The following is a 25,800-nucleotide window of genomic DNA, read 5'->3' as shown; positions in this document are numbered from 1 at the left end:
AGAGAACAGAAACAGCGACAAAGCAAAAAGCAGATCTAACAGAACTGAAGATCTCCAGAGACATTTAGAAGCACAGCCAAGCAGGTCTGCTACGCTAAAATCAGATCCCGGGCTAGGAAAATCTGGGATCCTGAAACAAGTGAGAGAGATATGAGTCACCCTTACTGCTACTGCTACTGCTGCTAAGTCACTTCAGTCGTGTCCGACTATGTGCGACCGCATAGACCGCAGCCCACCAGGCTCCCCCGTCCCTGGGATTCTCCAGGCAAGAACACTGGAGTGGGTTGCCATTTCCTTCTCCAATGCATGAAAGTGAGAACTGAAAGTGAAGTCGCTCAGTTGTGTCCGACACTCAGCGACCCCATGGACTGCAGCCTTCCAGGCTTCTCCATCCATGGGATTTTCCAGGCAAGAGTCCTGGAGTGGAGTGCCATTGCCTTCTCCGCACCCTTACAGGTCCCTGAAACTATCCTTAGTTTGCAGAGGGGGTCTACTCTTCTCTAGTAAAGGTGAGCTCCCCATCTAGGAAAGTGCCAGAACTGATGAGGGAAAAGAGATTATACACACAGGTTGCTGCAAGAATTAACTTTCCTGAGGTAGCAGGACCCAGGGGTAGCTCTTACAGGTCTAGAGTAAATGGTGGCCAATGCAGAGAACAGCAGACATGACTCAGCTGCTCTGGAAAACAGAAGAGGGAGTGAGGAGGCTGAGATCTGTGGGCATGTCCATATATAGTAAAAGAATCCAGAGCACTAAGCAACAGAACACTCCATGGGAGGTCCCAGAGGGCCCACTGTGCACCAAGGCAGTCAAGACTGCTGGTTACAGGGATACTGTTTTCAGTTCATGCTGTGGGCCAGGAAAGGAGAGGAGGTCACAGCTGAGCCCATTAACATCCATGGAGATGATGATGAATTAACAGGGGCTGATGGTGAAGCCCAGGGATCACAGTTACCATAGTGTCTGCCCACAGGGAGTGTGGAGATAGTTAATAGATCATGGTATCCTTAGAGGTACATGGGCACATGCATGCACACACACACACACACAACACTGTGTAACATCTATAGCCAGAGGAAAGGGCAAGAACAGAGAAACCGGAGGATAACAGTTGCTCTAATAAAAAATCAAGATGCCTCGCTCAGCTCCTGGAGTTGAGCTGATTTCAGATCCAGAACTCACTGACCAGAGGGATGACCCTGAAACACTGTGGGGAGCATGTACTGTACTAAGCCCCCTGGTCCTTCTCCACTGCTCAGGGACAAAGGGAAATATTCAGGCATTTCAAGAGGTGTGGGACCCAGGGTCTGAGCAGACACTACAGCCTCATCGTGGTCACCTGCACTGGAGGGGGGCCCACACACCAGTATGCAGACACCAGTCTCAGAAGTCCCTGGGCCTCACCCCACCCATCAGCAAGAAGGCAGGACTTGGCAATCAAAGGGCCCAGGGCCCAGCAATGCCTAGGAGACCATCCACAATAGCCAGCCTGCCTCAAGAGAAGGACCAAGGCAACCCAACAGGGGTAGTCCTAGAGCATGAAGCTATGGTATCCAGAGAATGTGCTGCTGGAACCTACAGGATGCCACTTCTCCCAGGTCGGGAAATGTAACCAAGCCACCAGATACATAGAAGAACAGTGAATTAGGATAAATGAGATGACAGAGGAACACATTCCAAGAAGAAAAAAATAAAACCCCAGAAGAACTAAGTGATGTAGAGATAGGCAATATATCTGATAGAGTTCAAGGTAATGATCATAATAATCAAACAATTTGGGAGAAGACTGGATGAACAGAGGGAGAAGGTAGTTTTTAACAACGAATTAGAAAAAATAAAGAAGAATCAAACAGAGATGAAGAATACAATAACTGAGTTCCAAAGAGGAGACTCAAGCAGTTAATGATGAGAGAAGTGAGAAAATGCAGAAACAGAGGAAGACTGGTTAAAGCCTGAAGATTGATTATGGAGATTCTCAAATCATCACCCTGTTACCTCATTACCAATCAGTAAGAAGAATAACTAGACATGATCATGTACCCTGTGACTCTTACCCCTAATGTGGTCTTTAAACCCATGTGTGAAAGCCATCAGGGAATTCTAGTCCTTTGAGCAGGACTGGCCTGTTCTCCTTGCTTGACATCTGCAATAAATGCTGTATTTTCCTTCATCACAACCCACTGTTAGTAGATTAGTCAATTTCTGCACATTGGTGAGCTGACCCAAGCTTGATTTGGTAACAAAGTGAGTTAAAACTTCACCTACCTTTATTGCAAATTAATAATGAACTAGTAGTACAAGGTTATTATTGAGAAATATGGCAGAAATATGAGAGGAAACTGCTAAGAGAAATGTAATCAGGTGTAGGGAAGGGTGGAGCAGGGGAGGCTGCCTTTTGTTGCAAGCCTGGTAGTACTAATTGACTTTTTCAATTCTGTCTACAATTAAAACCTTAAGAAAAATAAAAATTAATCAAAAGCAAAATGAACTGGAGAAACAGTGTATGCCTGGAAAATAAGAGGATAACAAGCTGAAAAAACTTTCCTGAATGAACCTGACTATGTATCTTCTGCAATTTGCTACGTGGACCTTTAAAAGAAAGTGCTGCTCGAAAAGCAAAAAAAAAAAAAAAAGCATACTGTCTAGGGAAAAAGCAGTGTGTATGGTGGATCTACTGCATGTTTGGCTACTGTGTTAAAAACTGTCTACTTGACCATGTTGGCCTCCCATGCACATGAAGAAAACAGATCAGAAAGATGGATTGGCCTGCGGTCAGCCTAGGTGTATTGCTGTCTTCCTCTGGGACACTTTCTGCAGATGCACAACTTCAGTGGGTCAAGAGTCTATGAGGTGATTTCCTGCCAGCTCTGATGCAAAGTTTGCAAAGTAAATGCAGCTGAAATTTCCACTGCTCTAAGTCTGTAACTCTCAGGACAAATGGTGAGCAAACCAGGCAAAACAATTCTTCATGCTACTTTTCATGTAAGTTTACTCACATCTGATGTATGCAACTATCCACAATAGCTTCTAAATTTCCTAAGGCTTTGTGATGTAAAATTCCCAAAAGTGAAATGATGCGCTTTGTGATGTAAAATTCCCACAAAGAAACAAAAAAGCGCTTTGTGATGTAAAATTCCCACAAAGAAACAAGTTCAACCTATAAAAGGTCATTGGCTATTCACCAAATTATCTCTTTTTAACCCTTACTGTTATACTACCTATGCCCCCTAAGTCAACGGGCCATTACTTCTTAGGTTGGCAAGACTTGCCGCACCAGCCACCCACAGCCTGAGCTGAACTTCGGGAGCCCATGCCACCTGTCTGGAAGTTAATAAAACTCACCCTTTTCAGAATCTGCAATAATAGCCACAGGGAAAATTCAGACTTGGGTCATTAGTGGCAGGTCCCCATAGTAAACATCATGAAGTGAGAAGAATACCAAGAATACTAAGAATACCAATATACGGTGCTGATACTGTGCCTGGCACTGTTCCATTATTCTCCTCATTTTAGAGATGAGGAAATGGAGGTACAGTTCAATAAATATCTCCAAATCAGACAACTTGAAAAAAAGTGAAACCATGATTTGCCAGTGACTCTAATCTGGCCAGGGCCTGGGCCCTGCGCTCATCCCTGCCGGGTTCCCACACCTGGAGGCTGTTTCCCTTTACTGCGCAGCCTGGAGGCCTCCAAGAAACCCCATGAGTTACTTAATCCCATGGAATTTAACTGAGTTAGTTAATCCCATGTTACTTAATTGAAGGTGGTTCTCTGTAGCTTATAACCAAATATGCCCCTCTAACAACAACCTTCTAAAGAAGATTTCTAATTTGCCTTATGAAATGTGTGTACTGGTAGACTCACCGATAACTTTCATTTTTCTCTTAGTTTCATTCTAGCCTGAAAAATATATATATTTTTTTCAATATGAAAGTGACTACTTTTATTCAATTGTTTTTTGTAGAGTATCTACTGGGCTAGCAGCATAGTTTCTCAAAACATACAACTCCAATGGATTTGAATCATGATATGATTGAATACAATGGTTATCTTAAATTACTAAGACTAGAGATCTCTTCAAGAAAATTAGAGATACCAAGGGAACATTTCATGCAAATATGGGCACAATAAAGGGTAGAAATGGTACGGACCTAACAGAAGCTGAAGATACTAAGAGGAGGTGGCAAGAATACACAGATGAACTTGTACAATCTGGATAACCATGATGATGTGGTCACTCACCTAGAGCCAGACATCCTGGAGTGTGAAGTCAAGTGGGCCTTAGGAATCATTCAGTTCAGTTCAGTCGCTAAGTCATGTCCGACTCTTTGCGACCCCATGAATTGCAGCACGCCAGGCCTCCCTGTCCATCACCAACTCCTGGAGTTCACCCAGACTCACGTCCATTGAGACAGTGATGCCATCCAGCCATCTCATCCTCTGTTGTCTCCTTCTCCTCCCACCCCCAATCCCTCCCAGCATCAGAGTCTTTTCCAATGAGTCAACTCTTCGCATGAGGTGGCCAAAGTACTGGAGTTTCAGCTTTAGCATCATTCCTTCCAAAGAAATCCCAGGGCTGATCTCCTTCAGAATGGACTGGTTGGATCTCCTTGCAGTCCAAGGGACTCTCAAGAGTCTTCTCCAACACCACAGTTCAAAAGCATCAATTCTCTTGTGCTCAGCTTTCTTCTCAGTCCCACTCTCACATCCATACGTGACCACTGGAAAAACCATAGCCTTGACTAGATGGACTTTTGTTGGCAAAGTAATGTCTCTGCTTTTGAATATGCTGTCTAGGTTGGTCATAACTTTCTTTCCAAGGAGTAAGCGTGTTTTAATTTCATGGCTGCAGTCACCATCTGTAGTGATTTTGGAGCCCAGAAAAATAAAGTCTGACACTGTCTCCACTGTTTCCCCATCTATTTCCCATGAAGTGATGGGACCAGATGCCATGATCTTTGTTTTCTGAATGTTGAGCTTTAAGCCAACTTTTTCACTCTCCTCTTTCACTTTCATCAAGAGGCTTTTTAGTTCCTCTTCACTTTCTGGCACAAAGCTAGTGGAGCTGATGGAATTCCAGCTGAGCTATTTCAAATCCTAAAAGATAATACTGTTACAAGTGTTGCATTCAATATGCCAGCAAATTTGGAAAACTCAGCTGTGGCCACAGGACTGGAAAAGGTCAGTTTTCATTCCAATCACAAAGAAGGGAAATGCTAAAGAATGTTCAAATTATAGCATTCATTTCACATGCTAGCAAGATTATGCTCAAAATCCTTCAAAATCAGCTTTAACAGTATGTGAATTGAGAACTTCTAGATGTTCAAGCTGGATTTAGAAAAGGCAGAGGAACCAGAGATCACATTGCCAACACCCACTGGATCAGAAAAACATCTACTTCTGCTTCACTGACTATGCTAAAGCCTTTCATTGTGTGGATCACAACAAACTGTGGAAAATTCTTCAAGAGATGGGAATACCAGAACACCTTACTTGTCTCCTGAAAAACCTGTATGCAGGTCAAGAAGCAACAGTTAGAACTGGACGTGGAACAATGAACTGGTTCAAAATTGGGAAAGGAGTACGTCAAGGCTGTATACAGTCACCCTGTTTTTTTAACTTATATACAGAGCACATCATGTGAAATGGCAGGCTGGGTGAATATTAAGCTGGAATCAAGATTGCCAGGAGAAATATCAATAACATCAGATATGCAGATGACACCACCTTAATCACAGAAAGCAAAGAGGAACAAAAGAGCTTCTTGATGAAGGTGAGAGAGGAGAGTGAAAAAGCTGGCTTAAAACTCAACGTTCAAACAACGAAGATCATGGCATCTGGTCCCATCATTTCCTGGCAAATAGATGGGGAAACAATGGAAACAGTGACATACCTTATTTTCTTGGACTTCAAAATCACTGTGAACAGTGACTGCAGCCATGAAATTGAAAGATACTCCTTGCAAGGAAAGCTATGACAAACCTAGACATGGTATTAAAAAGCAGGGACATCACTTTGCCAAGAAAGTTCCACATAGTCAAAGTTATGGTTTTCCTAGTAGTCATGTATGGATGTGAGAAAGTCGGACCATAAAGGAGGCTGAGTGCTGAAGAATTGATGTTTTCAAATTGTGGTGCTGGAAAAGACTTTTAAGAATCCCTTGGACAGCAAAAAGATCAAACCAGTCCATCCTATAGGAAATCAGCCCTGAATACTCACTGGACAGACTGATGCGGAAGCTCCAATATTTGGCCACCTGATGCAAAGAGCCAATTCATGGGAAAGGACTCTGGTGCTGGGAAAGATTGAGGATAGGAGAAGGGGGTGACAGAGGATGAGATGGTTGAATGACATCACCAATTCAATGGACATGAATTTGAACAATTCCAGAAGATGGTGAAGGACAGGGAAGCCTGGCGTGCTGCAGTCCATAGGGATGCAAAGAATCGGATATGACTGAGTGACTGAACAATAACATCAAAGCTTTTCTATAATTTTCTATTGTCTAAAACATAAAACAGTGGGTAAGATAGTGTATACTTTCTTATGTGTCTCTTTTCCCCACATATTGCAAGAACACAGGGATCAGAATCTCTAATAAAAATGTGGGCATTTCTTTTCTTCTTTATTATAGAGGACAACAATTTTGGAGTTCTAAACTCTTTTAAGTTGAAGAACTTAGCTTGTGGAAACAGTTGAGGCCCAAATATATTTTAAAATATTGGAGTGGGGAAGATTTTATCAACCCGATACAATAGGAAAGTTTCCATTTTTAAAACAAAACTCTGTAGAAGAGCAGAGATTATTTTATGCATATTTCCCCTTTATAATTACAAACCAAAACTGGAAGGAAACATATAAAATTCTATAAAGCAGAAGGTCCTGAAGCTGTTCTACTCAGAATACATACAAGCTAAAACATAAAAAAATTTCAGGAGAGATAACCACCTCAGAATGTTTTTTATAACTGACAAAGGCCAGCAAATCTGCAATTGGTTTCACAGGCCCCACACTGTTGAAAGTCAGTGCGTTTTGTAAAAATTTCAATAATGTAGCTACTGAAGAAAATGCCTTTGTACAAAGAAAAGTGCTACACCCCAAATGTGTGCCAAAGCCTGAGACTGGAAGGCGTGAAGCAGTTTTCTTCCTCTGCCCTGGAAGTGTCCCTCCTGCAGGCCCCCACATGGTGACTCTTTGCCAGGATTTGAGGTAGTTAACTAAGAAATCCAAATTGGAAAATACAAACTCCAACTTTGTTTTTACTTGATCACTATTGTTACGAGAATGATATTAACTGTTTGGAGTATTTTCAGAGATATTCCATATCACTTCAGTTTTAATACCAGGTTGCAACCTGCCTGGTCTGTCAACCCAAGCCAGATAAACACAGACTATTCATCTCTAGATAGTTACTCAGAAAGATCTGGAAAACAGGCGTATCATGAACTGAACATTTCACTTCTCATTTTATCCATATCCAGAAGTTCATTCCCGGGACAACACTTTAAAAGCTGACCCCTTAAAAGTCACCACACATGATAGAGTATGCATATGCCATTTCAGGACTGATTCAGTATTTTCTCCATCATGATGGTGAAAGTTACATATTACACATAATGATTAAAACTAATGTTCTTCCTCTTCCTTCACTTTGTCTACTTTTTGGGAAATATTGTCCATTTAAATTCATATGTTATACAAACTTGACTTTGGTAAGATACCACTCAGTGAAGCTTATATGCAGAAAAATAATATTCATTTTTTTAAGATGTGTGATTTAAAATTCTTTCACACATGTGTTTTCTCCCACTACTATTTTTTTCCTTTGATTAGCAGTTATTTCCAATCGCCTTTGTTATTAATCAAATAAATGAGGGGAGAGAAATAGTGTATTCAAAATTTTTTAAAAATTGGTACTATGAGGTACACTAACTATATTTTTAAACTATACAGTCAACCCTTCATCTCATAATAATGCTCAAATAAGGCACATTGATTTTTTAATCTGTAAGTATCGCTGCAAAAATTGCTTCTCCATTCAACAGATTTACTAGTCTTACTTATAAAAGATTAATTATATTCAAATCTTTTCATTGCCTTTAATTTCTGGTGGACAGAAAACTTTAAAAAATGGACTTCCATTCTGAAATATATTTTAAAAATAGCTTTGTGTAAAAATTTCAGTAGCATATATGTCCCATTGGAAAAATATAAACATCTTTAAAGCAAATGTTTTAATCTGTAGGAAAAGTCACAAGCTTCCTAGAAAAATGAGACAGCCTAATTTCCTTTATCTAGTACAACATGTAAATTAACTGAATAAGGTAAATTACTTAATTTTGTAATTTTTGTAATATAGTTCAAATTTTACCTTTAGTCATTTCTATCTGCTTTATTGATGCCAGAACTAAATTTAGTGAAACTGAAGGAACTCATAGCTAAAACAAACTGTTTCTAAAATCTGTTCTTTCTCAGCTACTGACTGGCTGTCCACTTAGGCATCAGGGTTCCCTTAAAAGGCCTCTCAAATTACTGGAGACATTGGATCTACTCTTTTCTACTAAACCCAATGCTGGTTTTTGACACCACATCTGGCAACGAGCCTTATCATTTGATGCCATTCAAAGTGCCATTGAGTGAGACAGTCAAGTGGGCCTTAGGAAGCATCACTACGAACAAAGCTAGTGGAGGTGATGGAATTCCAGTTGAGCTATTTCAAACCCTAAAGCTGATGCTGTGAAAGTGCCGCACTCAATATGCCAGCAAATTTGTAAAACTCAGCAGTGACCACAGGACTGGAAAAGGTCTGTTTTCATTCCAATCCCAAAGAAAGGCAATGCCAAAGAATGCTCAAACTACTGCACAGTTGCACTCATCTCACACGCTAGTAAAGTAATGCTCAAAATTCTCCAAGCCAGGCTTCAACAGTACGTGAACCATGAACTTCCAGATGTTCAAGCTGGATTTAGAAAAGGCAGAGGAACCAGAGATCAAATTGCCAACATCCATTGGATCATAGAAAAAGCAAGAATTCCAGAAAAAAATCTATTTCTGCTTTATTGACTGTGCTAAAGCCTTTGACTGTGTGGACCACAAAAAACTGTGGAAAATTCTTCAAGAGATGGGAATACCAGACCACTTGACCTGCCTTCTGAGAAATCTGTATGCAGGCCAAGAAGCAACAGTTAGAAACAGACATGGAACAATGGACTGGTTCAAAATTGGGAAAGGACTACGTCAAGGCTGTATGCTGCCACCCTGCTTATTTAGCTTATATGCAGAGTATCATGGGAAATGCCAGGCTGGATGAAGCACAAGCTGGAATCAAGATTGCCAGGAGAAATACCAATAACCTCAGATACACAGATGACACCACCCTTATGGAGGAAAGAGAAGAACTAAAGAGCCTCCTGAAAAAAAGTGAAAGAGGAGAGTGAAAAAGCTGGCTTAAAACTCATTCAGAAACTAAAATCATGGCATCTGGTCCCGTCACTTCATGGCAAATAGATGGGGAAACAGCGACAGACTTTCTTTTTTGGCCTCCAAAATCACTGCATGTGGTGACTGCAGCCATGAAATTAAAAGACACTTGCTCCTTGGAAGGAAAGCTATGATCAACCTAGACAGCATATTCAAAAGCAGAGACATTATTTTGCCAACAAAGGTTCATCTAGTCAAAGCTGTGGTTTTTCCAGTAGTCATGTATGGATGTGAGAGTTGGACTATAGAGAAAGCTGAGTGCCGTAGAATTGATTCATTTGAACTGTGGTGTTGGTGGAGAGTCTTGAGAGTCCCTTCGACTGCAAGGAGATCCAACCAGTCAGTCCTAAAGGAAATCAGTTTTGCATATTCATTGGAAGGACTGATGCTGAAGCTGAAACTCCAATACTTTGGCCACCTGATGCTAAGAATGGACTCTTTGGAAAAGACCCTGATGCTGGGAAAGACTGAAGGTGGGAAGAGAAGGGGAGGATAGAGGATGAGATGGTTGGACAGCATCACCAACTCGATGGACATGAGTTTGAGCAAGCTCTGGGAGTTGGTGATGGGCAGGGAAGCCTGGCATGCTGCAGTCCATGGGATCACAAAGAGTCAGACATGACTGCGCAACTGAATTGAACTGAAATGATTCAAAGTGCCTTGGAAAGTTTTCCTACTGCATTTATAGCAGCAATAAACTTACTACACATGAGAGGGCAAGATTATGGAGTAGCGCTCACTTCCTCTTATGAGGACACCAGAATCACTGAATAACTATTATTAAAAAAAGACTGCAATGGCACCCCACTCCAGTACTCTTGCCTGGCAAACCCCATGGACGGAGGAGCCTGGTAGGCTGCAGTCCATGGGGTCCCTAGGAGTCGGACACGACTGAGCGACTTCACTTTCACTTTCATGCATTGGAGAAGGAAATGGCAACCCACTCCAGTGTTCTTGCCTGGAGAATCCTGGGGATGGGGGAGCCTGGTGGGCTGCTGTCTCTGGGGTCACACAGAGTCAGACACAACTGAAGCGACTTAGCAGCAGCAGCAGCAGCAGCAGCAGTCTATCAACAAAAATATTCTGCATCCAAAGACATAAAGAAGAAACTCAATTAGATAGTTGGAGGGGTGCATCTGTGATATAATCAAGTCCCACACTACTTGGGTGGCTGGCCCACAGACTGGAGAATAATTAAATGGCAGATATTCTCCCTCAGGAGTGAGAATTCTGAGCCCCTTGACAGGATCCTCAGCCTGAGGAACTGGCATTCAATAGAGGAACATCCAGACCATTTGGTTTGATGGCCAAACAGGGCTGGAGTGCGGGAGCTGCACAGGAGTGTGGTAAAACAGAAACTCTACTCTTGGGGAGGGTTCACACAAGGACTCAAATGCACCAGCACCCATGACAAAAGGACTAACTTTATAGGAGCCTGGGTCAGACCTACTTGCTGGCCTTGGAGGGTCTCCTGGGGGGTAGGGGTGGCTCTGGCTCACTGTGGGGACAAGGACACTGGTAGTGGAAATATTCACCAGCATGAGCTCTCCTGGAGCCATGCCTCCAGACCTGCCCCCAAGACCAAGACCTGGCCCCACTCAACAGTCTTCAGTGTCCAGTGCTGGGATGCCTCAGGCTAAACAACCAACAAGGTGGGGACATAGACCCATCCATCAGCAAGTAGGCTATCTAAAGTCACCCTGAGCCCACAGCCACTTATAAACACACCCCTTCACATGGCTCTACCCACCAGAGGGACAAGACCTTGCTCTTTTCACCAGTGGGTAGACACTAGTCCTTCCTACCAGAAAGCCTGCAGAAGTTTTTTAACTAGCTTCAACCACCAGGGGGCAGACAGAAGCAAGAAAACTATGATATGGCAGCCTGCACATGAGTTCAAGTAGGCTCTGGGAGTTGGTGATGGACAGGGAAGCCTGGCATGCTGCAGTCCATGGGGTTGCAAAGAGTAGGAAATGACTGAGCGACTGAACTGAACTGAACTGAGAAGCCTACAGACTAAGTCACCAAAGGTAGATCAGAACCTTCCCTGGGACCATGGGACCAGCTGATCCCTGGCCCTTGCGACAAGAGAGGAGTGCATTGCTGGGACACATAGGACATCCCCTACAGAGGGCCACGTCTCCCAGGTTGAGAAATATAACTAACTTTCCACATACATAAAAATAAAAATAGAATTTTAGATAAAATGTGACAGCAGAGGAATATGTTCCAGAAGAAGGAACAAGATAAAACTCAGGAACAGTAACTATGTGAAGTGGAGTTAGGCAACTTACATGAGAAAGACTTCAGAGTAATGATTATAAAGATGATCTAAGAACTTGGGAAAAGAATGGATGCACAGAGTGAGAAGTTACAAGAATTTTTAAAAACAAAGAGTTATAAAATATAAAGAACAACCAAATAGAGTTGAAGAGTAAAATAATTGAAATGAAAAATACACTAGAAGGAATCAATAGCAGAATAAATGAGGAAGAACTTACAGTGAGCTGGAAGAGAGTAGTGGAAATCACTGCCATGGAACAGAATAAAGGAAAAAGAATGAAAACAGTTAGACCTCTGGAACAACATCAGATACACCAACATTTGCATTATGGGGTCCCAGAAGGAGGAGAGAGAGAAAGAGAGAGAGAGAGAGAGACAGAGAAGCCCTGAGAAGATTTATGGAGAGATAATAGCAGAAAACTTCCCTAAAATGAAAACAAGAGTCACCCAAGTCCAGGAAGCACAGAGTCCCACACAGGATAAACTGAAGGAGCAACACAATGAGACACAGAATAATCAAAGTGACAAAAACTAAAGATAGAGAAAATTAAAAGCAATAAGAGAAATGCAACAAATAAAATACAAAGGAATCCTCATAGACTATCAGCTGATTTCTCATCAGAAACTGCAGGCCAGAAAGGAGTGGCAGGATATATTTAAAATGATTAAAGGGAAAAACCTACAAACAAGAAAACCCTACCCAACAACATTCTCATTCAGATTTGATGAAGAAATCAATTGGTTTCCAGACAAGCAGAAGATAAGAGAAGTCAGTTTCATGAGACAAGCTTTGCAACAAATGCTAAAGAAACTTCTCTAAGTGGAAAAGAAAAAGCCACAAGAAGAAGCAAGAAAATAACAAAATGGGGAAGTTTACTGGTAAAGGCAAACATATAGCAAAGATGGGAAATCATCTATACACATGTATGATATCTAACCCAGTAATTGTGAGAGGAGGAGAGTACAAATGCAGGATATTTGAAACACATTTCAATACACACAAAAAGAAAAGGGAATCCAAACATAATACTAAAGATAGTCATCAAGAGAACTAGAGAAGAGAACAAAAGAGAAAGGGAAGAAAAAAGACCTACAAAAACAAATCCAAAACAATTAAGAAAATAACAATAGAAATATACATATTGATAATCACCTTAAATGTAATAGATTAAGTGCTCCAACCAAAAGACACAGATTGGTTGAATGGATACAAAAACAAGACTTGTATGCATGCTGTCCACAAGAGATCCACTACAGATAGGGACACATAGAGAGTGAAAGTGAGAGGATGGAAAATTATTCCATGTAAATCAAAATCAAAAGAAAGCTAGAGTAGCAATACTCAAAGCAGACAAAGGACTTTACAATAAAGACTATTACAAGAGACAAAGAAGGCACTATGTAATCATCAAGGGATCAGTCCAAGAAGAAGATATAACAATTGTAACAATATATGCACCCAACTGGAGAAGGCAATGGCAACCCACTCCAGTATTCTTGCCTGGAGAGTCTCATGCACAGAAGAGCCTGGTGGGCTGCTGTATATGGGGTCACACAGACTTGTACATAACTGAAGCGACTTAGCAGGAGCAGCAGCATGCACCCAACAGAGAAGCATTTCAATAAGACAATTGTTAACAAGACAGAAAAAGAGAAATCAACAGTAACACAACAGTGGGGGATTTTAACAGCTCACTTATATCAATTGACAGATCATCCAGACAGCAAATCAATAAGGAAACACAGGCCTTAAATGACATATTAGACCAGATGGACTTAACTGATACATATATATATATATGTGTATATATATATAATCATTTCACCTGAAAGTAGCAGACTACACATTCTTCTCAAGTGTATATGAAACATTCTCACATGCTGGGATTGATCACAGGCTGGGATTGATCACATTCTGGACCACGAGGTGAATCTCAGTAAACTGAAGACAGTTAGAATCATATCAAGCATCTTTTTCAGTCACAACCCTGTGAGATCAGAAATAAGCTACATGAGCTTCCCTGTAGCTCAGGAGTCAAGAATCCACCTGCCAATACAAGAGACATGGGTTTGGTCCCTGGTCTAGGGAAATGCCACGTGCCCTGTAGTAAACACGACTGCGGCCACAACCACCTGAGCCTGCGCTGCAGAGCCCACAGGCAGCCACTGCGCCCGCGTGCCACAACTACTGCAGCCACGTGCCCTGCAGCCTGTGCCCTGCAACACAGAGCCACCACGGGGAGAAGCCCACGTAGCACGACTAGAGAGCCGCCTCCACTCACCCAACTAGAGAAAAGCCCACGTAGCAGCGAAGACCCAGAACAGCCACAAATAAATAAATAGTAAAAAAGAAATAAACTAAAGAACTGCAAAAATTTCAAACATGTGGAGGCTAAACAATATGATAATAAACAAACCAATGGATCACTCAAGAAATCAAAGGGGAAGTAAAGAAATACCTAGACACAAATGAAAATTAAAACACAAGATCGAAACCCCATGGGACACAGCAAAAGCAGTTCTAGGAGGGAAGTTTATTAACAATACAATCATACCCCATGAAACAAGAAAAATCTCAAACATACATCCTAACCTTACACCTAAAGCAATCAGAGAAAGAAGGATAAACAAAGCACAAAGTTAGTAGAAGGAAAGAAACCATAAATACCAGAGCAGAAATAAATGAAATAGAAACTAAGAAAACAATAGAAAGGAGCAATGAAAGCAAAAACTGGTTCTTTGTAAAGGTAAACCAAGTTAGAACCTTTAGCCAGACTCATCAAGAAAAGAAGTGAGAGGGCCTAAATCAATAAAATTAGAAATGCAAAAGGAAAAGTTACAACTGACACCACATAAAGGAGCATGAATACTACTACAAGCAACTGTATGCCAATAAAATGGACAATCTGGAAGAAATGAGCAAATTCTTAGAAAGACAGAATCTCCCAAGATGGAAACAGGAAGAATAGAAAATATGAGCAGACCAATTACAACTACTGAAACTGAATCAGTAATTTAAAAACTCCATCAAATGAAAGTCCAGGACCAGATGACTTCACAAGTGAATTCTGCAAAATATTTAGAGAAGTGTTAACACTTTTGCTTCTGAATACATTCCCCAAAATTGCAGAGGAAGGAACACTTTCAAACTCCTTTTATGAGGTCACCATCACCCTGATATCAATACCAGAAAAAGATACCACAGAAAAAGAAAATTACAAGCCCATATAACTGATTAATGGGGGCTTCCCTGGTGGCCCAGTGGAAAAGAACCTGCCTGCCAATGCAGGAGAAGTGGATTTGATCCCTGGGTTAGGAAGATCCCCTGGAGAAGGAAATGGCAACCCACTCCAGTATTCTTGCCTGAGAAATCCCATGGACAGAGGATCCTGGTGGGCTACAGTCCATGGGGTCACAAAAGTCATGGGGACATGACTTAGAGACTAAAAAGCAACCATATAACTGATGAACATAGATGCAAAAATCCTCAACAAAATACTAGCACGTCAAATCCAGCAATACGTTAAAAGGACCATGCACCATGATCAAGTGAGATTCATCCCAAGGATGCAAGGATTTTTCAATATTTACAAATCAAACAAGGACTGGTCACCACATCAACAGACTGAAGAAGGAAAACCATATGATCATCTCAATAGATACAGAAAAAAGCTTTTGACAAAATCAACAACCATTTATGATGGAAACTATCTGGAAAGTGGACACAGAGGAAACCTACCTGAACATAGTAAAGGCCATATACAACCAACCCACTGCAAACATTACTCTCAGTGGTGAAAAACTGAAAGCATTTTCTCTCAGATTAGGAATAAGACAAGGATGTCCACTCTCATGACTATTATTCAACATAGTTTTGGAAGTCCTCACCACAGGAATTGGAAAAAAAAAAAATCCAAATTGGAACAGAAGTAAAATTGTTATTGTTTACAGATGACATAATACTCTACATAGAAAATCCTAAAAATGCTACCAGAAAACTACTAAAGCTCATCAGTGAATTTGAAAAAGTCTCAAGGCTTCCCTGGTAACTCAGATAGTAAAGAATCTATCTGCCTGCAATGCAGGAGACCTGGGTTTGATCCCTGGGTTGGGAAGATCCCCTAGAGTAGGGAATGCCAACCCACTCCAGTGTTCTTGCCTGGAAAATCCCATGGACAGAGGATCCTGGTGGGCTACAGTCCATGGGGTCACAAAGGTTACACAGGACTGAGTGACTAGCGCACACACACACAGGGTACAAAAAAAAAAAAAAATCAATACACAGAAATCTGTTGCATTTCTATACAGTAACAACCAAAGATCAGAAAGAGAAATTAAGGAAAGAATCTCATTTACCATCACATCAAAAAGAATAAAACACATCAGAATAAACTTACCTAAGGAGACAAAAGACCTATATTCTGAAAAGTGTAAGACATTGCTGAAAGAACAAAGATGACACACACAGATGAGAAGATATAACCTGTGCTTGGATTGAAAGAATCAATATTGTCAAAATGACTTTACTACCAAGCAATCTAGAGATTCAATGTAATCCCTATCAAATTACCAATGGCGTTTTCCTCAAAACTATAACAAAAATTAAGGAAACAGAAAAGACCCCAAATAGCCAAAGAATCTTGAGAAAAAAGAACAGAGGTGGAGAAATCAGGCTCCCTGGGTTCAGACTATATTACAAAGTTATAGTAACCAAGACAGTATGGGACTGGCACAAAACAGACACATAACTCCATGGAACAGAATAGGGAGCCTAGGAATAAACACACATAATTATGGTCAATTTGTCTACAACAAAGGTGGCAAGACTATGCAATGGAGAAAAGATGATTTCTTTAATAAGTGATATTGGGAAAACTGGACAGCTATATGTAAAAGAACGAAATCACAACATTCTCCTACACCATATAAAAAATGAACTCAAAATCAATTAAAGGCCTAAATGTAATACCAGAAACCGTAACACTTCTAGAGGGAAACATAGGCAGTACACTTTCACATAAATTGTAGCAATGCATTTTTGGATCAGTCTCCTAAAGCAAAGGAAAACAAAGTAAAAATAAAGAAATGGGACCTAATTAAATTTAAACTCACAGCAAAGGAAACCATGAACAAAATGAAAAGACAACTTACAGAACTGAAGAAAATATTTGCAAAGGATGTGACTGACAAAGGATTAATCTCCAAAACATACAAAGAACTATGCAGCTGAATATAAAAAAAAAAACCCCAAACAAATCACCCAGTCAAAAAATGGGTGTATTTAAATAGATGTTTCTCCAAAGACACCATATAGATGGCCAAAAGGCACATGAAAAGATGCCCCACATCACTAATTATTAGAGAAATACATATCAAAACTATAAAGAGGTAGCAGTTCACATCCGTCAGAATGGTGTACAAATAACAAATGCTGGAGAGAAAGTGGAGAAAAGGGAGCCCTCCTACAATGCTGGTGGGAAAGTAAATCGGTACAGCCACTATGGAAACAATATGGGCATTCCCTAACAAACTAGAAATAGAGCTACTATATTATCCTGCAATTCACTCCTGGGCATATATCCAGAGAAAACCATTATTTGAAAATATATATGTACTCCAATGTTCATTGCAGCACTGTTTACAATAGCCAAGACAAGGAAGCAGCCTGATTATCTGAATGGATGAGGGAGATGTGATATATATAATGCAATAGTACTCAGACATGAAAAATAATGAAATAATGCCTTTTGGAGCAACATAGATATACCTAGAGATTATCATACTAAGTTGCATAAGACAGAAAAATATAGGATATTGCTTATATATGAAATCTAATAAAAATGATACAAATGGATTTATATACAAAACAGAAATAGATTCACAGATAGAGAAAACAAGCTTATGGTTACCAAAGGAGAAAGCTGCGGGGAGTCAGAAATTAGGAGTTTGGGATTAACATATACATACTACTATGTAGAAAAAAATAACCAATCTACTGTATAGGACAGGGAACTATGCTCAACATTTTATAATAACCCATAAGGGAAAAGAATCTGAAAAAAGATACACTTGTACATATAAATGAATCACTTTACTGTACACCTGAAACTAATACAACTTTGTAAATCACTATATTTTAATTAAAAAACAGTAAAAAAAAAAAATCTTCTATTTTTGTATTTCAAAAGCATTGTCACCATAAAGTATGGTTTTTATCCATGGAGTAAAAAAAAGAAATTCTAAGATAATTTTTAAGCTAGCCATAATTTATAAATAAGAACCATTGAATGTGAGCAGTTAGTTTTATAACTCTCATTCTCATTATTTTTAAATATATATATAAAGGAATGGCCACTTCAGTTTTCATTCCAATCCCAAAGAAAGGCAATGCCAAAGAATGCTCAAGCTACTGCACAATTGCATTCATCTCACACGCTAGTAAAGTAATGCTCAAAATTCTCCAAGCCAGGCTTCAGCAATACATGAACCGTGAACTTCCTGATGTTCAAGCTGGTTTTAGAAAAGGCAGAGGAACCAGAGACCAAATTGCCAACATCCGCTGGATCATGGAAAAAGCAAGAGAGTTCCAGAAAAACATCTATTTCTGCTTTATTGACTATGCAAAAGCCTTTGACTATGTGGATCACAATCAACTGTGGAAAATTCTGAAAGAGATGGGAATACCAGACCACCTGACCTGCCTCTTGAGAAACCTGTATGCAGTTCAGGAAGCAACAGTTAGAACTGGACATGGAACAACAGACTGATTCCAAATAGGAAAAGGAGTACATCAAGGCTGTATATTGTCACCCTGCTTATTTAACTTATATGCAGAGTACATCATGAGAAACGCTGGACTGGAAGAAACACAAGCTGGAATCAAGATTGCTGGGAGAAATATCAATAACCTCAGATATGCAGATGACACCATCTTTATGGCAGAAAGTGAAGAGGAACTCAAAAGCCTCTTGACGAAAGTGAAAGAGGAGAGTGAAAAAGTTGGCTTCAAGCTCAACATTCAGAAAACGAAGATCATGGCATCCGGTCCCATCACTTCATGGGAAATAGATGGGGAAACAGTGGAAACAGTGTCAGACTTTATTTTTCTGGGCTCCAAAATCACTACAGATGGTGACTGCAGCCATGAAATTAAAAGACGCTTACTCCTTGGAAAGAAAGTTATGACCAACCTAGATAGCATATTCAAAAGCAGACATTACTTCGCCAACAAAGGTCTGTCTAGTCAAGGCTATGGTTTTTCCTGTGGTCATGTATGGATGTGAGAGTTGGACTGTGAAGAAGGCTGAGCACCGAAGAATTGATGCTTTTGAACTGTGGTGTTGGAGAAGACTCTTGAGAGTCCCTTGGACTGCAAAGAGATCCAATCAGTCCATTCTGAAGGAGATCAGCCCTGGGATTTCTTTGGAAGGAATGATGCTGAAGCTGAAACTCCAGTACTTTGGCCACCTCATGCGAAGAGTTGACTCATTGGAAAAGATTCTGATGCTGGGAGGAACTGGGGGCAGGAGGAGAAGGGGACGACAGAGGATGAGATGGCTGGATGGCATCACTGACTCGATGGATGTGAGTCTGAGTGAACTCCGGGAGTTGGCGATGGACAGGGAGGCCTGGCGTGCTGTGATTCATGGGGTCGCAAAGAGTCGGACATGACTGAGCGACTGAACTGACTGAACTGAACTGAGAATTTCTACATTCTCTACCTGTGAGTTGATACAGACACTAAGTAATCATATTTGGTCTGGTGATATTTTGCCATAATTGAAGAAAGCTGTGGATGGGAATTAAGAAGAAATAAGACAGAGGCTGAAATAAACACATTCAGTTGGGTTGCATCTAATGTAACAGAATTCTGGTGAAGCCCTGTAAGACAAAGTGACCTCTTGGCCCGCCACTGAAATCATCTGAAGATGAGAACATGCTTATTCAACGTGTATTTGGACTTTGGGTGTGTGGTTCAAGACTCATCTGCTCAGTTGTCTTACTTTCTGGGAGAACTGAAGAGTTCAGTCAAACAATTTATCTACAAGTTACATAATTTTGTACATACAAAATAGGAACTTGAAGTCCCACTTCTCAGAATAATAGTAAAATTCTATGAATAAAAAGACAAAATTAGCACATAATACTATTATGGTAAGAAATGGAATATAAAAATGATTTGATTTGCTTTAAAAGCTTACTAACCATTTCTTAGTTAGAAATACTAACTACTTTTATTTGATTACTTTTATTTTATTGACTACTTTTATTTAGTTAGGGAATCATAAAATGACCTGAAAAAAATAATATTCCACTGCAGAAAAGAATCCTAATTTCCTGAAGAGAGTTCACTATCCATTTTAAAATGAATAAGAGTCAAGGCTTTTTATTTTCTAAGTAGTCAAATATAAACACAAATGAATAAAATTCCCTTCAAAGCTAGCTGCAGAGAAGGCAATGGCACCCCACTCCAGTACTCTTGCCTGGAAAATCCCATGGATGGAGGAGTCTGCAGTCCATGGGGTTGCTAAGAGTTGGACAGGACTGAGCGACTTCACTTTCACTTTTCACTTTCATGCACTGGAGAAGGAAATGGCAACCCACTCCAGTGTTCTTGCCTAGAGAATCCCAGGGTCGGTGGGGCCTGGTGGGCTGCCATCTAAGGGGTCGCATAGAGTCGGACATGACTGAAGTGACTTAGCAGCAGCAGCAAAGCTAGCTGAAAACAAGTTTGTGCAGTTTACAACACATTTTCATGTGACTACGCTTTTCTAGAAAAATCTTTTACTGTTCACACTTAAAAAAATTATGCATACTGCAAAGAGCAACGCATTCCATCCCTACAACCCCGGACGGTGGAGGAAGGCTAAGGAAGCTGGTCTAGGCACATGGTGTGGCTTCCCAGGTGCCATTCAAGATGGACCATCAGGGCCCTCGCACCTCACTGGCCGCCCTCCTTCATAGCAACCTTGGTGGGAATACGCAACTACACATGGCCTCAAGACCTTTGGGGACCTTCTCTTTTGGTGTAGAAAAGATGCCCAGGACATTTATAGCCCAACTCAGCTATCACAGTCTGTAAATGACTCTCAACTTGTTCTAGAAATTACATCACATACATCTCCCACCAATTTTTCACTTGGTCTCTGGTGAGGTGCAAAGTAAAACTAAAGGTCTTGTTATAAGAACACCATTGCCCCAATACAGGGTCAACTGCAGAGGATAATGAGGAAGGCCAGCTCTGCTGTGATGACGGACTAAAATCATGATGGAGGGATAACTGTTTATAAAATGAAGTCAGGCAGCCACTGTTGTGAGCAAATTCCTTAAAATCAATCTCTCTCTCTCTCTCTCTGGGGAACTGTAGAAAATTCTTAAAGAGATGGGAATACCAGACCACCTTACCTGCCTCCTGAGAAATCTGTATGTGGGTCAAGAAGCAACAGTTAGAACTGGACATGGAACAACAGACTGGTTGCAAATTGGGAAAGGAGTATGTCAAGGTTGTATACTGTCACCCTGCTTACTTGACTTATATGCAGAGTACATCATGTGAAATGCCGGGCTGGATGAAACACAAGCTGGAATCAAGATTGCCAGGAGAAATATCAATAACTTCAGAAATGCAGATGACACCACCCTTATGGAAGAAAGCAAAGAAGAACTGAAGAGTCTCTTGATGAAAGTGAAAGAGGAGGATGAAAAAGCTGGCTTAAAACTCAACATTCAAAAAATGAAGATTATGGCATCCAGTTCCATCACTTCATGGCAAATAGATGGGGAAACAGTGGAAACAGTGACAAACTTTCATTTCTGGCGCTCCAAAATCACTGCAGATGGTGACTGCAGCCATGAAATTAAAAGATGCTTGCTCCTTGGATGAAAAGCTATGACAAACCTAGACAACATATTAAAAGGCAGAGACATTACTTTGCTGACAAAGGTCCATCTAGTCAAAGCAATGGTTTTTCCAGTAGTCACGTATGGATGTGAGAGTTGGACAATAAAGAGAGCTGAGCGCCAAAGAATTGATGCTTTTGAACCGTGCTGTTGCAGAAGACTCTTGAGAGTCCCTTGGACTGCAAGGAGATCCAACTTGTCCATACTAAAGGAAATCAGTTTTGAATATTCATTGGAAGGACTGATGCTGAAGCTGAAACTCCAATACTTTGGCCACCTGATGCTAAGAACTGACTCTTTGGAAAAGACCCTGATGCTGGGAAAGATTGGAGGTGGGACGAGAGGGGGAGGACAGAGGATGAGACGGTTGGATGGACATGAGTTTAAGTAAACTCCGGGAGCTGGTGATGGACAGGGAGGCCTGACATGCTGCAGTCCATGGGGTCGCAAAGAGTCAGACACGACTGAGAGACTGAACTGAACTGATGATGGCAAACCTCTACTGTGAAAGTGAGGGCCCTGCAAGGGGGCTCAGGGGCCCACTGAATTCTGCTTTCGCACATGGAAACTCATGTCCTGTAACCAAACCCTTCACACTTTTTCTTGAAATAGTTTCCTGCTGTCTTCCTTTCTGGTGTATTTCCACAGCCATAAAACCTATTCTAAAGAGAAGGTGCTAATAAGCTATCTAGTCACAATAATTTGATATAACAGGATTATATATCATCCAGAATTATAAAAATAAAAGTCAGAAATCCAATGTATAATTAAAGTACACTGTTAGTTTCTTTTACGCTTGAAAATAAAAACTGAGCTACTGATTGACTCCTTAAGATGAAGCACATTAAATGCTTTATAAGCCTACTCTGAGAACAAATATTAAAGGAAAGTAATTTCTCACCACTTATGAGTCTCTGTCAGTGAGTTCTCCTCTGCTTCTTGGTCAATTTTAGCTGAAAATATAAGAAAAGAAATAGATGAGATATGATAAATGGTTATAACCATCTTAAAATAGATCAAATAATATGAAATATATTTCAATACATTAATGCTAATGCACTCCACCAAAAGTTTATTTTAAAAAAATTTATTGGAATATACTTATAGAATTTTATTTAAAATCTATGAATAGATATGATTGAATAGGTTATATTTAATTTTCATTAAGTTAATACTACTTTCTAAGTAATTTCTTTAAATTAGTCACATTAACCTGAGAAAATAAAATACCAGATAACTTGATATTCACATCAAATTTGTCTGTCGATGATTTTAATACCAATAATTAGTTGAAAACAATTCTCTCAAGCAAAGGTCTGAAAACCAAGTAAAAACCTAAATAGAAAAGATATGGAATGATCTTTACCAGTGCTCTCCACATCAGATCACAACTGAGTAGATCCAGAGCTCACTTCTATGCAGACATAGGATAAAATACTAATACTTTCTCCTAACTTCAAGTGATGACATGACAGTGCACCCACTGATTTGCTACTAGATTTGTCTAGAAATAAAGAATGGTAGCTGGACACAAACCCAAAGATCAAATTTGGGAAAGGGATTACATCATTATTTTAAAATTGTTTAAAATAACACAGAAACTCCCATCACATAAAGTATGTATGGCAATGACTTTCACTGGCCAGTAAGCATTCTAGGAATTTATGTATTACTTTATATACATACACACATATTTGGCACAGAAGTTTAAAATATACTCCCACTTCTTACAGTGCTTTTAATAATATTTTTAGTCAATTCCCCTAGATCTCAAAATGTAGTTGTGACCCACTAAATTCATTTCATTCTTCACTAATTATCTGTGACACACAGTTTGAAAATCACTGAGCTACTGGACAAAAAAATGAAAAAAATCAAAGAAAAAAACCACCCTGGAGCTAGTGAAAGAAGTTATATTTTCATAATCATTTCCTTTGGAGGCACACTTGCAGCCATTTGTAAAAATTAAAAGACAGAAAGGAGCAGGGCAAAATGATTATAAATATTGGAACTGGGTATGAAATCAAACCTGTGGCCACTTGGGAAATGTCAGTGACTGCATCACGACTTAAACAGTTGCCAGCTTCGGGAGCTGTTTCACAATCTCAAGACTGTTTGTTTGAAGGTCTGGACACGTCTGCAAAGCCAGTGTGGAGTGTTATGCGGGCCCTCTACAGGACTGCCTGAATTTAACAGCAATCCTGGGAGATGGTAGCAGAGGTATGTTTCCCCTTTCCCTTCTGGTTTTTTAGACTGCTTCCATAAAGCTACAGGTCAATCATTAGCCATATTATGAAACAGGATAGATGTTCCATGACTTCACTTTGAAAAGTCTCCAATGTTAACCTATTTACTTACAAAATCTGCTTTGGGCTGCTGTATGAAATGGTTTGTTTCCAGAAGTAATTCTAGAACCACAGAAAAGTTTAAGAGAAAAACAACAAAGCAACACAAAGCATAACACTTTCAGGAAGGACGTTCTTCCAATTGCCCTTGCGTCATTTTTTCCTTTTGTAAAATATAGAATTTAAGAATGAGAAAGGATGAAATTTTTTGGACTATTCTAGATGCACCGAGTAAATTATTTATGAAATTTAAAACACCCTAGAATGAGATTCCAGTGATGTGTATTCTATTCTGATTCTGCCTCTGAAATTAGCTTTGTAATCTTAGGCTTCCCTGGTGGCTCAGACGGTAAAGAGCCTCCTTGCAATACAGGAGAAAGAAAGTGAAAGTCGCTCAGTTGTGTCTGACTCTTTGCGACCCCATGGACTATACAGTCCATGGGATTCTCCAGTCAGAATAGTGGAGTGAGTAGCCTTTTCCTTCTCTAGGGAATCTTCCCAACCCAGGGTTTGAACCCAGATCTCCCACTTTGCAGGTGGATTTTTTACCTGCTGAGCCCCCAAGGAAGCCCCGGGTTTAATCCCTGGGTCAGGAAGATCCCCTGGAGAAGGAGATGGCAATCCACTCCAGTATTCTTGCCTGGAAAATCCCAGGGACAGAGGAGCCTGGTGGGCTACAGTCCAACGGGTTGCAAAGAGTCGGACACAACTGAGTGACTAACACACACAGAATCTTAGGCAAATAGATTAATCTGTTAACATATACAAAATATTTAGCATAGTGCCCCCAATAATTAGTAGGGGCTACATAAATATTCTTTGAAAATGTTGGATTTCAAGCTCTTGAAATCCTAAAGTGATACAGTACATAATAATGTTTAACTGAATACACCAACTGCTATTGTATCATGCTTCAACATTATGTGCAGATAAAGAAAACAGATACTTAACAGCTTTTTACATAATATAAGCCCCTAACTAGTTGTGAGTGGAATGAAGTGAGTTTCAGTTATTCATAATGATTCCTTGTGATGTATACTAAAACAGCTTTGGCTTTATTGTATGAGCAAGTTTTACTGAATAAACACTGCAGTTCAATGTGGCAGAAGAATGATTCTTACTAAAGGAATAAAACAAAAACAGGATCTCCGTCCAAACCTAATAGCCATATTACAACCATAAAACCAAATTGGGATAGGAGGAAATACTTTAAATTACTCTGTTTTCCATTTTTTCTAAACATGATTTTGAAGCTAAAAGGAGTTGTTTTCTCAGCTGGAATCAGCTTTGATAAAGTCCTATGAGAAATGATTCTCTTTTGTAGGGCAATCTTAGAAATAAAAAACTTGGGACTTCCTTGTTGGTCCAGTGGATAAGAATCCACCCTGCAATGAAGGGACATGGTTCAATCCTTGGTCAGGGAACTAAGATCCCATATGCCACAACTAAGACCCAATGCAGCCAAAAAAAAAAAAAAAAAAAAAGAAATAAAAAATTTTCTGGAAACTTGGGGTGCATTTCGGATTTCGGAGACACTGAGCTACCATTTCTCAACACACTGCTTGCAGAAAAACACTATCAACATTTTGTTATCACAATCTTTTAAGCACACTTATGAGGTTAACTTGGGCTTCCCAAGTGATGTGAGAAGAACCTGCTTGTCAATGCAGGACACGTAAGAGACATGGGTTCGGTCCCTAGAGGAGGGCATGGCAACTCATTCCAGTATTCTTGCCTGGAGAATCCCACGGAGAGAGGATCCTGGTGGGCTATAGTCCATAGGGTCACAAAG

At 40.2% G+C, this 25,800-nt stretch overlaps 1 protein-coding gene across 1 annotated transcript in view; it reads right to left on the bottom strand.

Moving 5' to 3' along the window:
* The window catches only part of LOC112584653 (formin-2-like), a 77,010-nt gene that overhangs the window by 31,592 nt on the left and 19,618 nt on the right, over positions 1-25,800 (bottom strand). Inside the window, 1 exon segment of the mRNA XM_025284488.3 lies at positions 22,565-22,616. Coding sequence (XP_025140273.3) covers positions 22,565-22,616 — 52 coding nt within the window.

Source organism: Bubalus bubalis, chromosome 4 (assembly GCF_019923935.1).
Source record: "Bubalus bubalis isolate 160015118507 breed Murrah chromosome 4, NDDB_SH_1, whole genome shotgun sequence".
NCBI classification, from domain to species: Eukaryota; Metazoa; Chordata; class Mammalia; order Artiodactyla; family Bovidae; genus Bubalus; species Bubalus bubalis.
The sequence above is the reverse complement of the archived record's forward strand: the minus strand, read 5'-3'. Positions and strand labels throughout refer to the sequence as shown.